This window comes from Cucurbita maxima, unplaced genomic scaffold, assembly GCF_002738345.1.
Source record: "Cucurbita maxima cultivar Rimu unplaced genomic scaffold, Cmax_1.0 Cma_Scf00016, whole genome shotgun sequence".
NCBI lineage: Eukaryota > Viridiplantae > Streptophyta > Magnoliopsida > Cucurbitales > Cucurbitaceae > Cucurbita > Cucurbita maxima.
The window spans coordinates 1506731-1525393 of NW_019272032.1; the positions used below are offsets into that span (position 1 = coordinate 1506731).

The window sequence follows — 18663 nt, forward strand, 5'->3', positions numbered from 1 at the left end:
TTAATTTAAATATTTTTATGAATATTTTATATTTAAAAATTTCTTTAAAATATTAATTAATATTCACATTTTTATAAAATTAAGAGCTTTACATTTTATCCTGATTTTCTTAACATAATAAAAATATATAAAATAAAATACTTAATAAAAAAATGGTTGAAATTTTCTTACAAATTTCCATTTTTTCGAATAAATACAAATTTTGGTCCGTCTCCATTCACGCCACCTACTTCATTCTAAAATTCTCGATTTATTTTTACGGGATTCTTTGTCGCAGGAAATTGGTTGTGGTCGGTTCTCTGCAAAAAAAAATTCTAGAACAGACCGAGTGTAAAGAAAAAATCAGTGAAAGAATAAATCAAATAGGTGGAATCATTTTTAAAAAAATATTTTAATGAATACATTTTTTTTTCAATTATGTCTATTAAAAATTGGAGTTGAATTACTTTATTGTAAAATTATTATTTGTTGATAAAATCATTTCACCTACGATAAACAAACAAAATATAAAATTAACCTAGACAAGAAAAACACCACAAAAAAAATGATAGCAATTAGTTTATTTTTCGATTAATAAACTGTTAGCCGAATCAATAATAATAATTACCGTGGACAAAAACGGAGAATCTAATTGGGAATCTCTCTCCACTTCCTTTTTTTTTTTACAGAGAATCTCTAGATTAGGCTATGATTGTGTTCGAGATAGGTCCCACAAAGCTTCGACCCTAAAAATTAAATAGACGTTTATAAATTAAATAGACATTTCTAATTTAAATAAAAACAAAAAATATATTCAAAATAATAATAATTTTTATGTTGATAATAGTTTTCATCAATAATTAAATTAAAAAAATTGATAATATTTTCTTGTTGGTCAATTTTATGTTGGATATAACCGAGATTTTTAGAGATGATTCTGTACTACAATTCGGCGGAGGAACTTTGGGGCACCCTTGGGGTAATGCACCAGGTGCCGTAGCTAACCGAGTAGCTCTAGAAGCATGTGTACAAGCTCGTAATGAGGGACGTGATCTTGCTCGTGAGGGTAATGAAATTATCCGTGAGGCTAGTAAATGGAGTCCTAAACTAGCTGTTTACATTTTGGTAAATAGCTCAAAAATATTTTAATTATTGGGAAAAAACTGAGTAGACAAATATATCAAAAATATTTTATTTATTATTAAAATGATACTTTGTAATTTTATAATAAAAGTTATTTCAATAAATAATTTTACCTTTTTTAAAAAAAAAATAATAATATGTAGAGTTGAAAATAATGTATATCTTAAATGAAGGACAATTTTGGTAATAGTTAAAAACAGCCAGGTTAATATTGTCCAAAACAAAGTGTCTTCTGGGTTCGTAGTTTTACTACATAGAATCACAATTCAAAGTAAACTCAACTTTTTAGGAACTACATAGAATCACAATTCAAAGTAAGCTCGGGATATATTATAACTCTTTTTAGAAACTACATAGAATCAAAATTCAAAGTATGCTCGGGATATATCATAACTCTTTTTAGGAACTACATAGAATCACAATTCAAAATAAGCTCGGGATATATCATAACTAAATCAATACGACCATCGAAATATATATGCAATCTATGTATATAGTTAACCCAGAAACCTCGTCTCTAACTCAAAGAAGGGAAAATATAATCACAAGATTAAGAAAGATGGATGAATGATGAGTACCGTTAGTATTGCATCTGGTTCTTGAATTTCATTCGAAGCAGGGACAGTCGTTTCTGAACTGGAAACTTCTCATCTTTCAATCCTAATTTATCCATGTAGAATACTATTTTCTTGAGGGTGTCAATGACCTCTTTTGCCTCGTACCCGAACGCTTTCTCCTGGATTCTTAGAATTCTCTTTAGCAGCTTCAGTAGCTCGGTTTCGTCCTTTCCGAGCCTGCTCTGAATGGAAACCAGACAATCTAGAGCTTCACCTGCGTGCAGTTCAATAAAAAGAGGAGCTTATGTGAAGATGATCTAAGATCACTATCCATCAAGTAGAAATAGAAGCAATTCTCAGTTCTCACCAACAGGAAGACAATCTTTTCCGAATGCATTTTCCCGTATTCGCAAGACTTCTAGTGCAAGTTGCTCGGCATCATCGTCTCGTTTTAGATTGTAAAGAGTGACAGCGAGATTCAACATTGGGTTTGTAATTGATTGATCATCTGGTCCCACTGCTTTTACCATAATGTCTAATCCGATTCGCAGTAAACGCTCGGCCTCAGCGTAATTCTTTGACCGTGAATAAGAAGCTGCAAGGTTTACAAGGTGCTTCACTGAGCTGGGATGGTCTTTTCCTTTCGACTTTTCATTTATCAACAAGCACTCTTCCAGAAGTTCCCTGCCTTCCTTCCCTCTGTAACAAACCATTCCAGGAATTCATGAACACTTGGGTAGTTAGGAATACTATCCGAATAGCAAGAGCATATAAATTATTAGCCAAAGTTAAGAATTGATTATAAATGCAAGAATTGATTTAGGCTTAAAGAGAGAGTCGAAGTACCTGAATTACTTGAGAATTATTATCATTTTTTTTTTTTGAACTTTTATCTTCTATTTTGATTATTTGGGTTCAAATAATTATGTTTGAAGATGTTTCACATTGGTTAGCGAGAGAAACGAATGCCAACGAGGACGCTGGTACTCGAAAGAGAGTGGATTGTGAGATTCCACATTGGTTGGAGAGAGGAACAAATTATTCTTCATAATAAGGATGTGGAAACCTCTCCCTAACAGACGCGTTTTAAAAACCTTAAAAGGAATCCCGAATAGTCCAAAGAGGGCAATATTTGATTGTGGTGGGCTTGGATTGTTACAAATGGTATCAGAGTCAGACACCGGACGGTGTGCTAGCGAGGACGTTGAGTTCCGAAGGGGGGGACACCAGGCGATTTGCCAGGGGGCTGGATTGTGAGATCTCACGTCGATTGAAGAGAGAAACGAGTGCAAGCGAGGACACTGGCCCCGAACGGGAGTGGATTGTGAGACCCCACATCAATTGAAAAGATGAACGAAGCATTTTTTTATAAGGGTGTGGAAACCTCTCCCTAGCAGACGTGTTTTAAAAACCTTGAGGAGAAGCCTGAATGGAAAAGCCCAAAGAGGACAATATATACTAGCGATGGACTTGGGCGGTTACAATTTTTATCTTCTATTTCAGTTATTTGGGTTCAAATAATTATGTTTGAAGACGTTTTCAGAGCCATAAATCTGAGCAATAACATCCGGACAGAGTAAAAGAAGAAATCCCAATATCAGTAATGACATTACCTTCCTACAGCATGTAGTAGTTCTGCCAAATCAATCCTCATCTTCTCCATCTCGCTGTCATCTAAAGCCATATAATTTGAATCCTTTATAATCTGCAAAGCTCTTCTATATAAGGTAATAGCTTCGTCTGCTTCCCCTGTGGAAAAGTGGGAGAACATTCAGCAAATGAACAATCTTGCTGGTGTTCGAAAGATGACACAAGTATACACAACATTACCTCTTGCACACTTCGCATTAGCCAGAGAATACATAGCCATTCCAACTTTTCCATCTTTCTCTCCATATAACTTTTTATATATGTTCACAATCCTATATAGAACCATAAAAGCAAGGGACCAAAATACCCGACAAGCATTAGCTCTCCCTGAAAAGGAGGTGATCCAGCCGCACCTTCCAATAGTTCAAAGCAAAGACAGAGAGACGGCGAGAGATCCTACCTAGCAAAACAAGTTTCGGCATCCTTGCCTTTTCCTTCTTTGAGCAAAAGGTTGCCCAGACTAAATAAAGGTATAACCAAATCCTCGTCCTCAAAGCCTCTGATTGATTCCAAAATTGAAATTGCACGATGGTAAAACTCTACTGCTTTTGTAGTTTTTCCACTGGTACCAAGAACTTTTGCCATCCCTAAAATTGGAGTGATGAGAAAGCTACTGTCTTTTCCTGCAAAGGACTCATTGTAAGAAGATTTAAAGAGGAATATAAAAACTAGTGAAAAACATGATAAAGTCCACCAAAGTTGATTTTTCTTCTTTATGAGATCATCAAGAGAACCTTATTTAAGGTGGTGAGACAGTATTAATGATTGGAAGGTTTTGATTTTGTAGCTTTTAGGCACGGGTACTCTCTACTCGGCCCCAAGGTTGATTTTGTAGCTATTAAGGAGGTTATAGATGTATTAAATCAGAAAAATAAACTGAAACAGGATAACTTGAGCAAAATCATTAAAGCATTAGATGGACGATTAAATACGTGTCCCCAGAATCTTTCGTACCACTTTTCTTCTCTATGATGTCAATAGCCCTCTTGTATGCAGACACTGATTTGTCTAACTTTTTTAAAGTTGAGTACATGCTCCCCATATGCAGAAGCACTGAATCCAGAAAAGGTTCGTTGTCCTTCAGACTGTCAACAATGTTGTTCAACTGCATATATGAAAATTGATCAGAATAAGGAAACAAGAAGAGAATCATGTTACTCAGGAGAAAATTGAAGGGAGTCCAGAAGATTGACCAGTTGAAACTTTGGCTGTATAAGTATGGAATACTTTTGGGGCATAAGAACGAGGTAAACATTCAAAGCTACCTCTTTATTACTCCAAAACCACCTAAGAAATGTGACTGCATTGCTAGATGGCCATGTGTACTTGCTTTGAGCAAGAATAAGGCCAAGACATGCTCATATAATTTTTTAAACAGAATTAAAATGCCATCAAGAGGAAAAGGAATTGTCGAGTCCTATTGTCACAGCCTAAACCCACCATGTCCTCTTTGGACTTTCCCTTTCGGGCTTCCCCTCAAGGTTTTTAAAACGCATATGCTAGCGAGAGGTTTCCATACTCTTATAAAGAATGCTTCGTTCTTCTCTCCAACCAATGTGGGATCTCACAATCCACCCCCCTTTGAGACTCAGTGTCATCTTTGACACTCGTTTCTCTCTTCAATCGATGTGGCATCTCATACCTATATATGCGCATGGTCTCTGACCCTGCCTCCTTACCGGCTATCATACAGTCAATACAACATGGGCCAAACGACTCAAACAACAGATGCCAGTTTATAGGTACTTGAACTAGAATTTTACACATGAAAGTCCTCCGAGAGTAACTATGACTAGATAATAACCTAAACAAATCCCAAGTCATATGAGTATAATCCTTATTGCACAGAACTGAGGTGCGCTGAATTGTTCAAATCAACTATTGTATAGATGATAAGGGAAAAAGAAGTTACTATATCCAGTATAGAAGCAACAAACTTCAAGTCTCCAACAGTTATATACCCCAAAGCCACGATGTCAAGAACAGCAGCTTGTTCAATGCCACAAGCACCTGATTCCATCTGTTCTTTTACAGCTTCATAATTTGCTTGAAGTAGCTCAACAGCATCACTCTTCCTTCTGCTAACAATCAGCATTCTGACTTCGTTGAATAATTCGTCCAACTGACCCTCAAATTCACTCGCGCTGTTCCCATCAGTACGGTAGTGCATGTGACCAGCCCTACTATAAAGAAATCATTCAATATCTTATCTGAAAGACAGACACAACTCTTGACACCATTTCTCAAAGACAATAATGAAATTACTAAAGTTGGTCCTAACCTCTGATACCCATTTGGAACAGTGAAGGCAGAAGCAATATGTTTCCTCTGACTGCCCAAATCATCTCTACTAGAAGCAGAACCAGTCGAAGCAAATCGACAAGAAAAGGCTCTAACAGGTACTGCATAAAGCTTGATATTACATTTCTGTTTTTGAAGGCTAACTGAGGAGCATGTGATGCCCTTTTGCAACTGCAAGGACTGCATGCAAAGACAGATTTCGCTCATCCTAAGATGTTCAAGAAAAAGAATTAGAATAATTGATCTCCTAAAATTGTTTAGAGCATCTTCATCAACTATTTTACAGTAGCCGAAGCATATACCGACTAAAAAACAAATGTAATCAGCAGAAAAGACAGTAGCTACTCTGTAATCCTAAGTGTTGTCAAATTACACTACAATCAAACTTCGAATCGGTAACATATAATGATATAATAGCTCTTTTATCTCCTTTCCTCAATATCAACAAAGACAGAATTTTACTATTTTGCAGCAAATTCACTATCTATGTAGTTGGTGCACGAAAAACTACCCAAATAAGGAAATATTTGGAAATAGCAGCGAAACCACAAACTTCCTCCACATTACACATATTAAAAACTTCATAAGCAAACATTTGAACTCGCTGACACCAGTCTAGAAAGGATATTAAACGAATAAACTAATGGATATGCAAGCATCAGCATTCCAATTTCAACAAATTCACTATTAGAAGCAAAATACATAACCGATAACAGCATCAACGCTATTCAGAGGTCAGATTTCACATAATTCAAAAAACAATGAACCAGTTAAAAAAGAAAAACTCAGGAATACGAATTCTGAAAAAGAAGAATAAAGTTTAAAAATGTTCCCTGAGAAACGGATGGAGAAAGGGAAAAGAAAAAACCTGTGGTAGGTGAAAGAAGGAGAAGAGAGAAGAAGGAAAGCCGCCATTGTAGAGAGTTTCGCGGCCAAACAAGCTAACTTCAACGGTAGCAGACAGATACAGAATACGCGAAGGGAGAGGACGAAGTGGAGTGAGTGAAGCTGATTTGACCCGATGAGTTACCGGTAACAATTATTTGGGCTTTTCTGTCATGAGGCCCAAGCCCATCTTAACTAAAACCTTATTTACTTAATTTTTTTTATTTTAAAAATTGTTTAAAAATAAATAATAAAAATAAACACCATTAATTATTGATTTAGTGATTTAAAAAAATTCAAATCTTTTATATAATATAATTTCCACTACCTTACCTAAATTGGGTTCAAACCATAATATTCAATCAAATTAATATTATAATAAAATATGTAACGCTATCCATTCGAATAAGTTATGTCGTAATATGAGTCGAATTACGCATAAATTATTTTAAATAATAATGAAAAAATAAAAATAGATTTAACTTCTCGATGTCAGTGTGAAAATGCTGCTATAACGTTGTTGATCCATCACAGATAGTAAAATTGTGCTGCTACAATGTAAAATTGTGTTTTTTTTTTTATCTCGTATCAGTTAGATGAACACGACTCTCCACAATGGTATGACATTGTCTACTTTGAATATAAGCTCTCATGGTTTTGCTTTGAGTTTTCTCAAAAGACCTCGGACCAATGGAGATAGTATTCTTTGATTATAAACTCATTATCATTAGCTCTCATGGTTTTGCTTTGAGTTTTCTCAAAAGACCTCGGATCAATGGAGATAGTATTCTTTGATTATAAACTCATTATCATTTCTTAAATTAGTCGATGTGAGACTTTCATCATCCAACAGTATCCAAAAATTACTTCTTTAACCCTAATAGTCGAAGATATATATTTGAATCGAAACGATCTTTAAGTTTAGAAGAGTTGGAAGACTTGACTTTAATGGGTATGGCAAAAGTTAATGTATTGTGTAGCAATTGAGAGGAAGCACCATGAAAATGGGCTTGTAAATTGCTGTCCTATTTCCTCTTGGAATATACGGATAAGAGCCTAACTCCCATTGGCTTCCTCTCTACCTTTTGCTTCCTACAAATTTACCTCTCTATCTCTTGAGACTTAACAAACTAAAATGGCTTCAAAACTCATCAAATCCTTTCTTCTTCTTTCTCTCCTTTCGATCTTTGTGGTTTGGTCGTTCTCTTTGGGTAACTTTTTACTTCTGTTTTTGTCTTTCATTCGAGCTGGCTGGTTGTGTCTGTGATGATGCTAACGATTTCCTTTTTCGTTTAGGAATGGTTGATCCACTCGTGGACTTCAAGATTGCAAACAACTCTATCTTCAAGGTATTGCTAAGTATTATTGTATGCATGCGACTTTTATGATGACTCTTTTTTCGAGGATGTCAACTGTTCCTTTTAAACTAACTAAATAATTTGGTTTCTTTTCTTCCTCAAATTTGGAAAGGACTCTAGCTTCCAAATGAAGGCAAGAAAACTGGCATTTAACATTGATTATGATGACCCTAGAGCCAATAACCGGCACGACCCCAAGAAGCCTGGCAATGGAAAACCTTGACATAGCCTCACCTAGGCTTATGAGCTCAATAATAACACTCTATCTTTTAGCTTCATTTTAGTTCAACATGTCTAATGAAAATACGTTTAAGTAATTAAGTACTGTTTAGGTTAACAAGTTTCCGTATTTACTAATATATTATGGATCGAGAATGTATATTAGCTTTATCAAATGGGATATCTTCCTTTTGTAATAAAGCCTAAATCAATGGATACAGTCATCTATCTAATGCTTGTGGCCTCGCTGGGGGGAAGTTTGAGCTTTGTGGTTATGTTTGAGCGTTTTTTGAATGTAAAATATCAATGATGAGCCAGAGTTTATGTCAGAAGAAGGCTTCGGTTGCATGATTGAAACTTGTTGATGAGCCAATAAGACATAAAAAATGGAATTAGAGGGATAAAGTGATCAAGACAGATAAGAACAGATTAAGAGAGATCAAAGCAAAGAATAAAAAAAAATCATGAGTATTATAAAATGCATCAAAACCAGAGCCTATGATCATCTGAAGGTCATCTAAAGTTGATTAAAGAATTGCTTATAGATAAAGGGGTACAATGGGGCATAATTTTCCACCAAAAACAAAAAAAGAACATTGCTCAGGAACCTGCTTAAGACATCACGACTGAAATGCAGGACGAGTCGAAAATAAAAAAGAAAAGGACCGATGGTGTGCACTTCAAAAGGTTGGGTCAATCAAGTGTATTCATTCAAGCAACAATACAAAAGAAGAACGAAATGAAGTGAGGTCGAGAGGCAAAAAGTAAATAACAGATTCGACAGATATCAGAATGTGTACATCCAATCATAGTCTAGTATAAGCTGTTGGCTTCCTTATGGAAACTAAGAATCATAAATTACAAAGGAAAAAATCCAGAACCACTAAAGAAAATTGACTTCATTACATGATGATTCTCATGTTGATCTTGGGTATCAAAACTAAAGATGAATTACGTATGTTTCTATTGTTCTTGCATGCCAGGTCAGAGAGAATGGTACTAGAAGAGATTTGTTTTATGAAGATCCGATTCTTACTATATCTTCTAAAGAATGAAAATGTGCCTAAAATGACATAATTTAATGATCATAATGGCCATGAACAGAAACACTATGAAAAAGAAGAAAATAAGTCAACGAGTCAGTGGAAGAAACGAATAATATAAACAACCAAGTACCTAACAATGTAATGGCTTCTTTTAGAAGTAAACTTCAGGAGTGAGAGGAGAGGAAATGTTGAAAATGCATCCAAATAAAGTCATAGTAACAGAACTTGACAAGGAATATAATCTTTGGCACCCTCAAATTTCCAATCATCAAAACTTTTCCTCGTACAAATAATATATACAGGTCCATAAAATACTCAACTTTCGACCGGGTAGGCGAGCAGAAGTCCCACACAACCCAAAAACTGAATCCAAAAACGCTAACATCACAACTTTTGTGATGTTTCTAATACATATCATCATTGCCAAAATAATAACAAGATATCGGATGGAAAAGAACAAATAAAGAAAAAGCAGACTCTGACGACTGTACTTCAAAAATGACCCGATGATTTCGTGAAATTTACCGTATTGATCATGTATGTTGAGCTACAAAACACGACCAAATGAAATGCAAATATAGGATATGATGATGACACTTCATGGTGTGTATTGCTATGCAACTGAACCAAACGAGGTGTACAAATATAGGAGAATTTCACAGGTAAGACCAGAATACACCCAGACCATGAAAACTCACAAGACTGATGCAGAAAAAATAAACAAAAGGGTAAAAACTCCTTATAACTAGAATCGCTAGAGTAGAAGTTCAGAGAAAAATGCTCGAGGGTGTCTAAGCAGGGGCAGAACAAGTGAGTGAATGCACAACTCCTTGTACTCGATCCATTTCCACAGCCCAAAACCATACCCCACTAGGTTGGACACTATCTCAAGTCAGAGATACAACTTGAATCAGCCATGCCATACGAACTGGGGGAGCTAATGGGCGCACCCTCCTCCTACTTCTACCATGACATACTAGAACGCGACTTGATGCTGCTAATGCATGAGTTAGCAATGCTTTCATGATGATGCAAGAGTTAGTAGTGACAACTAGAAGTGAACAGCTTCCTGTTGCCCTGTGAGTGAAGACTTGTAAGATGCAATCCGGACCCCAACTCAACACACCCACCCATATGCATGCAAGGACTTCAAATGTGACAAAAACAAGAAAAAAGAATTTGCCAACCAGCAGAAGGCTAAATTGAAATGGCACGGCTGATGGCCAACTTTGCCCATTCAGCAGATTCTTTAATCAAATGGTCATCGGAAGACAAGCATTCACTTAAAAAGTCCTTGCTTGAGACAGATTGCTGAATCAAAGAACCAGCGTTGCTCCCCAGTGTGTCCGCTAGATCTCCAAGGACGCCAATGGCAGTTTTCATAACAACTTCATCCCTGCAAGAAAAACAAGTATGAAAACATCAAACAAACAATCCCACTTTAAGGAAACACATATTCACATACAGGGGGAGAGAGAGAGAGAGAGAGAGAGAGAGAGAGAGAGAGCTCAGAAAGAACTTACATGTCTTTTCTGATGTAAATGCTATCCAAGAATTGAAGTATATGAGGTGCGTAAGGGACCAAAAGCTGAGTTTTTGGAGAGCTCTTGAAACCTTGGAAGATCCCTGAATATGCTTCCAAAATTCCATTTCTCAAAGAATTTGTATACTCGGTCATTTCATCATCAATACCTGCGGTGTGTACAGATAACTCTGCTGCCCTTTGAAGCATGGGCATGGCATACATCAAGTACTTCTCAAAGTTCTCCCCTATAGCAAGTGCTATATCACCAAAGCAAGAGAAAATAGGGGGCTTAACGGAACGATGCAATTGATCACTGGATAAATTCTTGAGCAGCTGAGTCATAATTCCATCGCAGTACGGCAAAATCTTATCCTCCAACGCCCTGCATATGTCCCCTACCACACCTACAGTGACGGCACAAACTTGGTACTCCTCAAAATTCTGGAGTCCCATTTCTAAATATTTATAGAACTCGGTCATGTATTTCCCAAAATCTGGGCCTGTTGAATAGGCAAGGGCTCCAATCGCCAGCATTGCTTCTTCATGTACAGTGGCATTTCTGCAAGCAAATACCCTTAGGAAAAGTCCCATTATTTGGTCCGCATACTGCATAAAGGCATACTTATGAGGCTCTGATGATCCTAGCTTCTGAATAAGAACTTGTAAGCACCCACAAAGCAGGCCTTGTAGTTCCCCCTGTCTCTCCCTTTCATCAGATGAAAGTTTTTGCCCCTCAAGAGTATTGTGCAGTTCCATCATAATTACAGGAACCAATTGCAGCACCATTGGAGCTGTTTCATCAGTTTGACACCGCACAACTTCATTCAATGTTTCATATGCAGCGGTCCTCAAACGTGATTCCCCAGCATCTTCTCTGTGAGTAACAGCCAAAAGGGACTGAACAATTTCTTGGAAAAATGGAGTCAGAGGAGATGCCGGCCCAACATCTTCATAACCCTGAGCAAGAAAATAGAGGGCACCACAGGCTTTCTCTGCGACATTTGGCACATCCTTCATGCTCTGAAGCAAAACTGTAATGATCTGTTGGCAGTTTGCCTGATGAATAATGGGGGTATCTATATTTGAGCCATGAAGGAATTCAAATATCCGTCCAAGTGTCCATGCTGTCGTATCTTTCACATGGTTATTTGGATCTTGAGTCAAGGCAGTCAGCATGAACGATAAGGCCACATTAACAATGGGCATTAATTTTTCTGGAGCAGGCCCCTCCAAAATTGAACCAAAAGCATAAGTGGCTGCCTCCCTCTGCCTCCAATCTGATTTTGTTATGTTCTCTTCAATGAATGGCATCACAAGCGGAACGATATCATCTCCCACCGTCCGTGCAACTAGCCCAAGACATGTTCCCCCAGCCATGGCAATGTTCCAGGCCCCTTCATCTTGATCCTGATCCTCTTCTTGCTTAAGAAGTGTCTCAAGTAACACAGGCACAAGCGCAGGTAGTGCTTGCTTGATAAAATAAAAGCACGGTGTATCAGAATTCCCAGTAAAATCATCCCCATACTCTTCCAAGATATCTATCTCCTCATCACAAATAGAACTCCAGAATTCAATGGCCTGAAGAGCAACAGGTTCTTCATCTTCCCTAACAGCCTTTGCGGTAATGCCAAAAATATCCTGGATGTAGCGAGCTAACTTGTCGTAGTATGTTGACGCAATTGAAACTAAACATTCAAAAGCTGCCTGGCGTATTTTCACTTCAGGACATAGTGTGGCCTCACAAACAACTCTCATGATATAATCACGCTCCATATCATTGCTAAAGTTTGCTTGAGCAAACCCAAGGGCATTGTACAGTGACCGAGTAGCAGCAAGTCGAACATCATTGTTTCCTTCAGATTCATTCATTCCTTGGACAACAGCAGTCAATATCTTATTCACTTGATCTTGATCTATCACGTCTGGAGAAACTTCCTCACATAAATAACCAAGAGTCTCCAAGGTGGCTTGCTTGACATGTGATGATTGTTGATGAACATTCAACAATAGTGAACCTATCAATTCAGACCATTGCTTATGAGGCAACTCAATGCCCGCAATCTTCGCAATGACTTGAGAAGATGTGGACCTAGCATCAGCTATTGCTGAAGACAGCGTATTCAACAAGCAAGTCTTTATCTGGGTCTTCACATTGCTGTCCAGGGATAACCATCTCTGAATAAGCTCAAATTTTCTATGTTGTTCCTTGGCATCCAATGCATTCTTAAGTATCAGACCTGCTAATTTACGACTGTCGACTGGCTTTTCCTCATTTCCTAATTCACCAGAGAGAGACAGCAAGAAAATAGGAAGGTTTTGCTCCTGGAATTGCCTTAAACTGTCTTCTGCCTGCTTCCTCACAGTTGCATCTATTGACTGTGCATTCAGAAGAACCTGCGTAACCTCCAATGCCATATTTCACCTGAAAGACAGATAATTTGTCTATAAATTGTAAATTGAGACAATTAGTACTTGCACCACAGCTTAAATTTCACAAATCCATTTAGTACATAAATAATCAGCAAATCCTAAAAGCTCATTAAGAAATCTTAAAAGAAAAGACAAAAACCAAATATATCAATCAATCACAAACCTCAAATACAAAGAACCTAAACCCAGATCTCAAATCTCAACAGCGAAACCAAACAATCACAAAACTAATTGAACTGCAGGTGATCTATGGAGAATCCGGCCCTTAAAGTTAAATTAACCCACCGTGTACGCCGATATTAAAGCGCTTCCAGTTCAAACAACAACAAACAGAAACGATAACAAGATTTCACAGGATCGAAATGAGCTGAATGTAATGACACAGACCACTACAACAAACTCGTCACACTTGAAAAAAAATAAAAATAAAAACACTGACACTCCCAAGGCCATAGAAAATACATCGAGAACTGAACCCAATTTAAGATACAAAACAGAAAAAGCATAAATCGGGAGAAATTGAATAGAAAATGCACAGATCAAAAAGGCAGAAAATCAGTAAGCAAAATGAAACCCAATGACCAAAAACACAAGGGGGTTTTGAAGGTAGAAGAGAAATCAATACCTGGAATGGAAGAATTGAAGGAATTGCAAGAAAGAAGAAGACTGTGGAAGAGCGAAAAGACGGCAGTTGGAGGAACCCTAGAGGAAGAGGGAGGGAATGGGCGAGAGGAAGAAGAAGGAGAAGAAACTGGAAGAGCGCAAAGGCTGGACTTGAAATGCTAAAAACTAAATTTATTTTTTATTTTATTTTATTTTTCGCTCGAATGTAATAATTTAGGAGTGAATTTCGGATGCATTTGGTTTCATTTCGGATTTTATTTTAGGTCTGACTTGTCAAACCAATAAAATAACAACGTTATTGTTGCCTTAGTAGACCAGACGAAAACAATTTATTTATTATTATTTTTTAACAAAAAAAAAGTACTAAAAAAATCTTTGACCAAAAAGCCATACGGTAAAATAAGTGAAAGGTACTTTTTTTTTACTCTAGTTTAAAGAAAATAGGATGGTGCGTAATCACAGAAATCCAAACATTTATCCATCCATTATGAGGCAATTACGACTCATCGATACGAAAATAATTATGCATCATTCTTATACCGGTAGGTGGCTATTTCGAATAGATCATATCTGAAAATATAGAAGAAGAGATTTTGTATCTGAAAATATAGAAGAAGGGATCTTGTGCGCCAATATGAGCCATAATAGATCCTATAAACCAGACACGTTTCTAAAAATGTCAAACCATTATTCACGGTCGAACACAAAATACAACTATAGCATATCAAAATCCCTTTAGTATGTAGAGAGGTTTTATTTTGAAAGTCTTAATTGTTTAATCTCTCATTGAGAAATGATGGTTACCTTCTAAAACTTAATATCACGAAGTTATCTTAACAATACAATATAGTAGAAAAAGACGATTGTTTCTTGAAATTAGTCGAGGTGTCCACGAATTAGCCTACAAATTAGCGGTCACTCACTCAGAGATTAGAGATATCAAGAAAACAAAACAAAAGATTTTGAACCTACAATTATGCTTCTCAATTCATAGTACATGAGGCATAATAACTTTAGGCCCACATAGAAGTTGAATGCTCTCATTATTTGAACCATTTTGAAGGCTTTTAACGCAAATATAATGAACAATGCTTCCAAGTTCCTTCAACTTCATGGTTCACAAGTCCTTGAAAGCAACGCCTACCAAAATAAATTTGAGAAAATATAAATTCAAACTTTGCACCAATTTAAATCTTAAATTATTAATTATATCAACTTAAAATCCAAAATAAGTTTCTTCGTCCCAAGTTCTAAACAGCAAGAAAAATTATCATATAGTTCTCTCGAAATAAATAATAAAAGTACATAGAGAGACAAGAACGAAAAAAAAAAAACATTCATAGAATTATGCATTAACAATTCTTAACTAAACTATCAAGAGATCGTCCCGGAGTTCTATTTAAGACCTGCAATTATCAAGTCAAGTCAAGTCAAGTATTATCGAGGCCGATAGTACAAGCTTTCCTAAAACCTCACCCGAGATAGAGAAATCGATATCAAAATGGAGATCATAGGCATCTATGTACCTGGAAAAGGAGTGTTGCATAAGAGTTAGCAAAATAACACCAATCCCCAACAAAATCCAAAAGCTCTCCTTATCACAACCAATAGAAGTCCAAAACTCAATGGCTGCAAGTCCAAAAGCTAGTGCTTCATTAGTTGTATCCAGCACAAAAAAGTAGGCATTATTTGAGATGTCCTATTTGGACTATTCCTTACGGACTTCCTCTCTCAAGGTTTTAAAAAGTGTCAGCTAAAAAGAGGTTTTCACACCTTTACAAGAAATGTTTTGTTTCCCTTTCCAACCAATGTGGAATCTCACAATCCACCTTGGACCTGACATCCTCACTGGTACACTACTCGGTGTCTGGATCAGATAGGGACAATTTTGATCTAATTACAACAATGATTGCATACATAAAGTCAAGGCATCAAGGTACCATTTTCCACTTCATAGCATTCATTTCCGAACCAATAGCTGACATTTCCTGTTCATCTGCGCTATCTATTTTAATCCTAAATAACAATATTAACAACGAGATAGATACTATTGAAGCCTTCAGCATTTGATATGAAACAGGTAAACTTCATAAGTACTCTAAAACTATCTATAATGAAGTTGTTGGGAGGGGCCATGCATGGGAGTATTACATTCAAAAGGCGCGTGAGAAATAATCTATACTTTCCCGCTGAGACCAAAAGGCCAGTTAAACTTGCAAAGATCACAAGGCCACTTTCCATCATTGTCTTTTTCATTAATGCTGGCATTGTTCTTGACAAGATATTCAGCGATCGCTTCTCTATCACAAACAATGGCATAATGCAATGGAGTTTGGCCATCAACTTCCTATGTCAGAGGGTGCACAAAATTTCATTCACAGAGGAAGCAAAGGATAGATCCAATAGGACACAACAACAGATGCACAATTTTTCTTTGCAAAAGATGAATAAAATTCACAATTTGCAGATCTTTGAAATTTTACCTTAATTAAGATATAATCATTTCTGTCTAATACTATCAGTACATTCTCAATAAGAAACGTGGCACAGGCAAGAGCTACCACCAAGTAAAGACTAGTCGGGTCGGTATGAAAATCCCGCAGATGATCTTGATCAGTAAATAGAATATAAATGTGTTCTAGGTACCTTTACATCTATATTAGCTTTCCTGCTAACAAGCAGCTCCACAGCATTAGAATGCCCCACGATCCAATGCCCAATGCACTGTGGTCCTTCCTTCACTGTATGCAACCATTCAAAACAATTGTTTAGGAAAGATATTACTCAACATCATACTCAACATCATCAGGATAAAAAAAAGTTACAACAAGGACGAGAGCTAAGAAGTTACAACAAGCTTTAATCACATATACTCAAGGGTGAGTTCGTCAAAAGAAATTCTATAAGACGTTGGAACCTTTTTACATGTTGTGCAAAGGAGCTTCAAAATAGAGATCCATTAATAAACTCATAGTTGAATTTATAAATACATTTTAGAATTGAAAAGAATAGAATTTTTATTTTAGCTTGACTGAGAACTAAGTTTTTACTTTGCAAATTTTTGAATCTAGAACTTACATGTTAGAGTCATTCAAGTGGTATTGATTAAATCTCTTGTGGAGTGATTCGAATCACGAGTTTAGAAACGAGTTTTCTTTACTCTTAATCATGATCATCAAGGTAATGCATTCCAAAACTTTCCCGGGTTGATTCCATATCAAAAGTGGTTGGTATAATCCAATATTTGGCATTGTCCTTTAGAAACCAGACAGATAAATCACCTCTTCACATAGTTATAAAGACATCTATTCTCATTTGAGGCCTCAAAGGTCTCAAATGTCCTGCTAGACCTTCTCCACGTAGTTCCCAAATAAGGGCTTCTCTTAACGAAGTAGAATACATAAGAAAATCATGAATAGGTGCATTTCCCGCACACTGATCTTCATTTTTTTGGATAGAGTTCTTGATTAAAAGTAACTTTTTTTGTCAATGTTCGAGGAGAGACAGTTTTGTGAAGTCGAAGCTTCAAATCCAGTTAGAACTGAGATATCATCGATTGGTCCTTTAGTATCTTTACTTCTACCATCAACATTCCCATATTTGGTCATCACAGACATTCAAAGCAACTTTTAAAGAGAACAAAAAACGCAAACAAACAAACGAGAAGCAAACAGGGCACGTAAAAATGGTGAAGTAAACAGATTAAGTTCTCACCCCACTTGCACTAACCAACCAAGATGGATATCACTCGGTACCGACATCAATGTAATTTTGCAACCGTACTTCATTGGAGACCTTGGGAGAAAGCAGATGCAGCCACAAATGCAGTTGCGGCGCTGTAGAGCTCATCCAATTCGGTGCTCTTCACCCCTTCCCAATCATCATCATCGGAATCCCTCCCACCAATACCGCCATTCCTCACACTACCAGTTCGCGCGCCAATTCGAAATCTCCCGAACCCGTCCCGGAAACAGCCAGGTCGCTTTCGATTACCTTGATGGCGGAAGCTCCTCCGGCGGATTCCTGAATGGAAATAGCGGTAGTACGAGAGGTAGAGAGGTTGTCTTCTTTAAAAGAGACAACTGCAGGGATCAACTTGACAACTCCACCATGGCGGTTTGGAGAAGCTCTGCCACTCAGCCATGGCGAGAAGATTGAAACAAAAAGTGGTAAATGAATCTGAAAGGGAATTGAATGAGCAGAGATAAGGGGGAGTCCTTGGAGATGGAAGATTGAAGAAAGGTAAAACCTGACGCGAGAGAGAGAGCGCGAAAGACGAAACTCACGGTCTATTGAAAGCGGCGGTGTACGCATTATCGGAAGTCCCTCCCCACCACGTAATTTTGTACTTTTACACGTGGCATGATCTTGCTCGTCGAAACATCCATTAGCATGGCATATACTGTGTAATGCGAAGCAGCTGATTTCTTGGCCACTAATACCACACCACAATTATCTCCTCTAAAAATACTCAAGATTAAATTCTTAAAAAAAAAATATAAAAAAAAAAAAGTTAGACCCATTTCGTTTCTAAACTTTAGTATTCAACAACTTAAATTAAATTTTTATCAATTTAATTTATATTGTAAAAAGTCTTATCAAAAGTGTTAATATTTTTAAATTTATAGAGCATTCCATCAGCATATAAGAAATTTCATTCAAATTCATTATAAATTTAAAAATAACTTCTTTTATGATATGGAGTATATGATCACAAAATCTAATCATTTAATTACTAAATTTTTCATTTTTATTTTGATGAATATTAAGGGACAATTTTTTTTTTTTAATGAATAATTATATCACACGATAATGAGTGGAAAACAATGGATTATGCTGTGTTTTTTATTTTATTTTTATTCTTGCTATGCAAAAAAAAAAAAAAAAAAAAAAAAAAAAAAAAAAAAAAAAAAAAAAAAAAAAAAAAAAAAAAAAAAAAAAAAAAA

The 18663-nt window shown here is 36.5% G+C and overlaps 2 protein-coding genes and 1 long non-coding RNA gene across 10 annotated transcripts in view; all 3 read right to left on the bottom strand.

Annotated features, from left to right (window-relative positions):
- Window positions 1-1430: 1430 nt before the first annotated feature.
- LOC111491290 (nephrocystin-3) overlaps window positions 1431-18663 on the bottom strand; it is a 25882-nt gene continuing 8649 nt past the window's right edge. Inside the window, exons 4-12 of one of the 4 annotated variants that reach the window (XM_023140138.1) lie at window positions 6499-6579; window positions 5611-5810; window positions 5242-5509; window positions 4284-4434; window positions 3730-3952; window positions 3510-3601; window positions 3293-3428; window positions 2047-2378; window positions 1431-1953 (exon numbers count right to left, since the gene is read on the bottom strand). In XM_023140138.1, coding sequence (XP_022995906.1) covers window positions 1703-1953; window positions 2047-2378; window positions 3293-3428; window positions 3510-3601; window positions 3730-3952; window positions 4284-4434; window positions 5242-5509; window positions 5611-5810; window positions 6499-6579 — 1734 coding nt within the window. In that variant the 3' untranslated portion in view covers window positions 1431-1702. Of the gene's footprint in view, window positions 1954-2046; window positions 2379-3292; window positions 3429-3509; window positions 3602-3729; window positions 3953-4283; window positions 4435-5241; window positions 5513-5610; window positions 5839-6498; window positions 6621-18663 lie in introns of those variants that run through there. The other 3 variants (XM_023140137.1, XM_023140140.1, XM_023140139.1) reach the window with 3 other exon arrangements.
- Window positions 9364-13874, bottom strand: LOC111491288 (importin subunit beta-1-like). Of its 2 annotated transcripts, none has more exons than XM_023140133.1 (3): window positions 13719-13874; window positions 10662-13085; window positions 9364-10534 (listed from the first exon to the last, which is right to left on the bottom strand). In XM_023140133.1, exons 2-3 carry the CDS (start codon window positions 13076-13078, stop codon window positions 10336-10338), a joined length of 2616 nt encoding a protein of 871 aa, XP_022995901.1. In that variant the 5' UTR covers window positions 13079-13085; window positions 13719-13874; the 3' UTR covers window positions 9364-10335. The 2 variants fall into 2 exon arrangements, with proteins under 2 accessions (XP_022995901.1, XP_022995902.1); XM_023140134.1 differs by having other exon boundaries at window positions 10662-13105.
- Window positions 14969-17771, bottom strand: LOC111491292. 4 transcript variants are annotated; one of them, XR_002719690.1, is made up of 3 exons: window positions 17432-17771; window positions 16364-16458; window positions 14969-15243 (listed from the first exon to the last, which is right to left on the bottom strand). It is a non-coding gene; the product is annotated as an uncharacterized LOC111491292 (long non-coding RNA). The 4 variants fall into 4 exon arrangements; XR_002719692.1 differs by having other exon boundaries at window positions 16201-16458; XR_002719689.1 differs by lacking the exon at window positions 14969-15243 and adding an exon at window positions 15747-16064.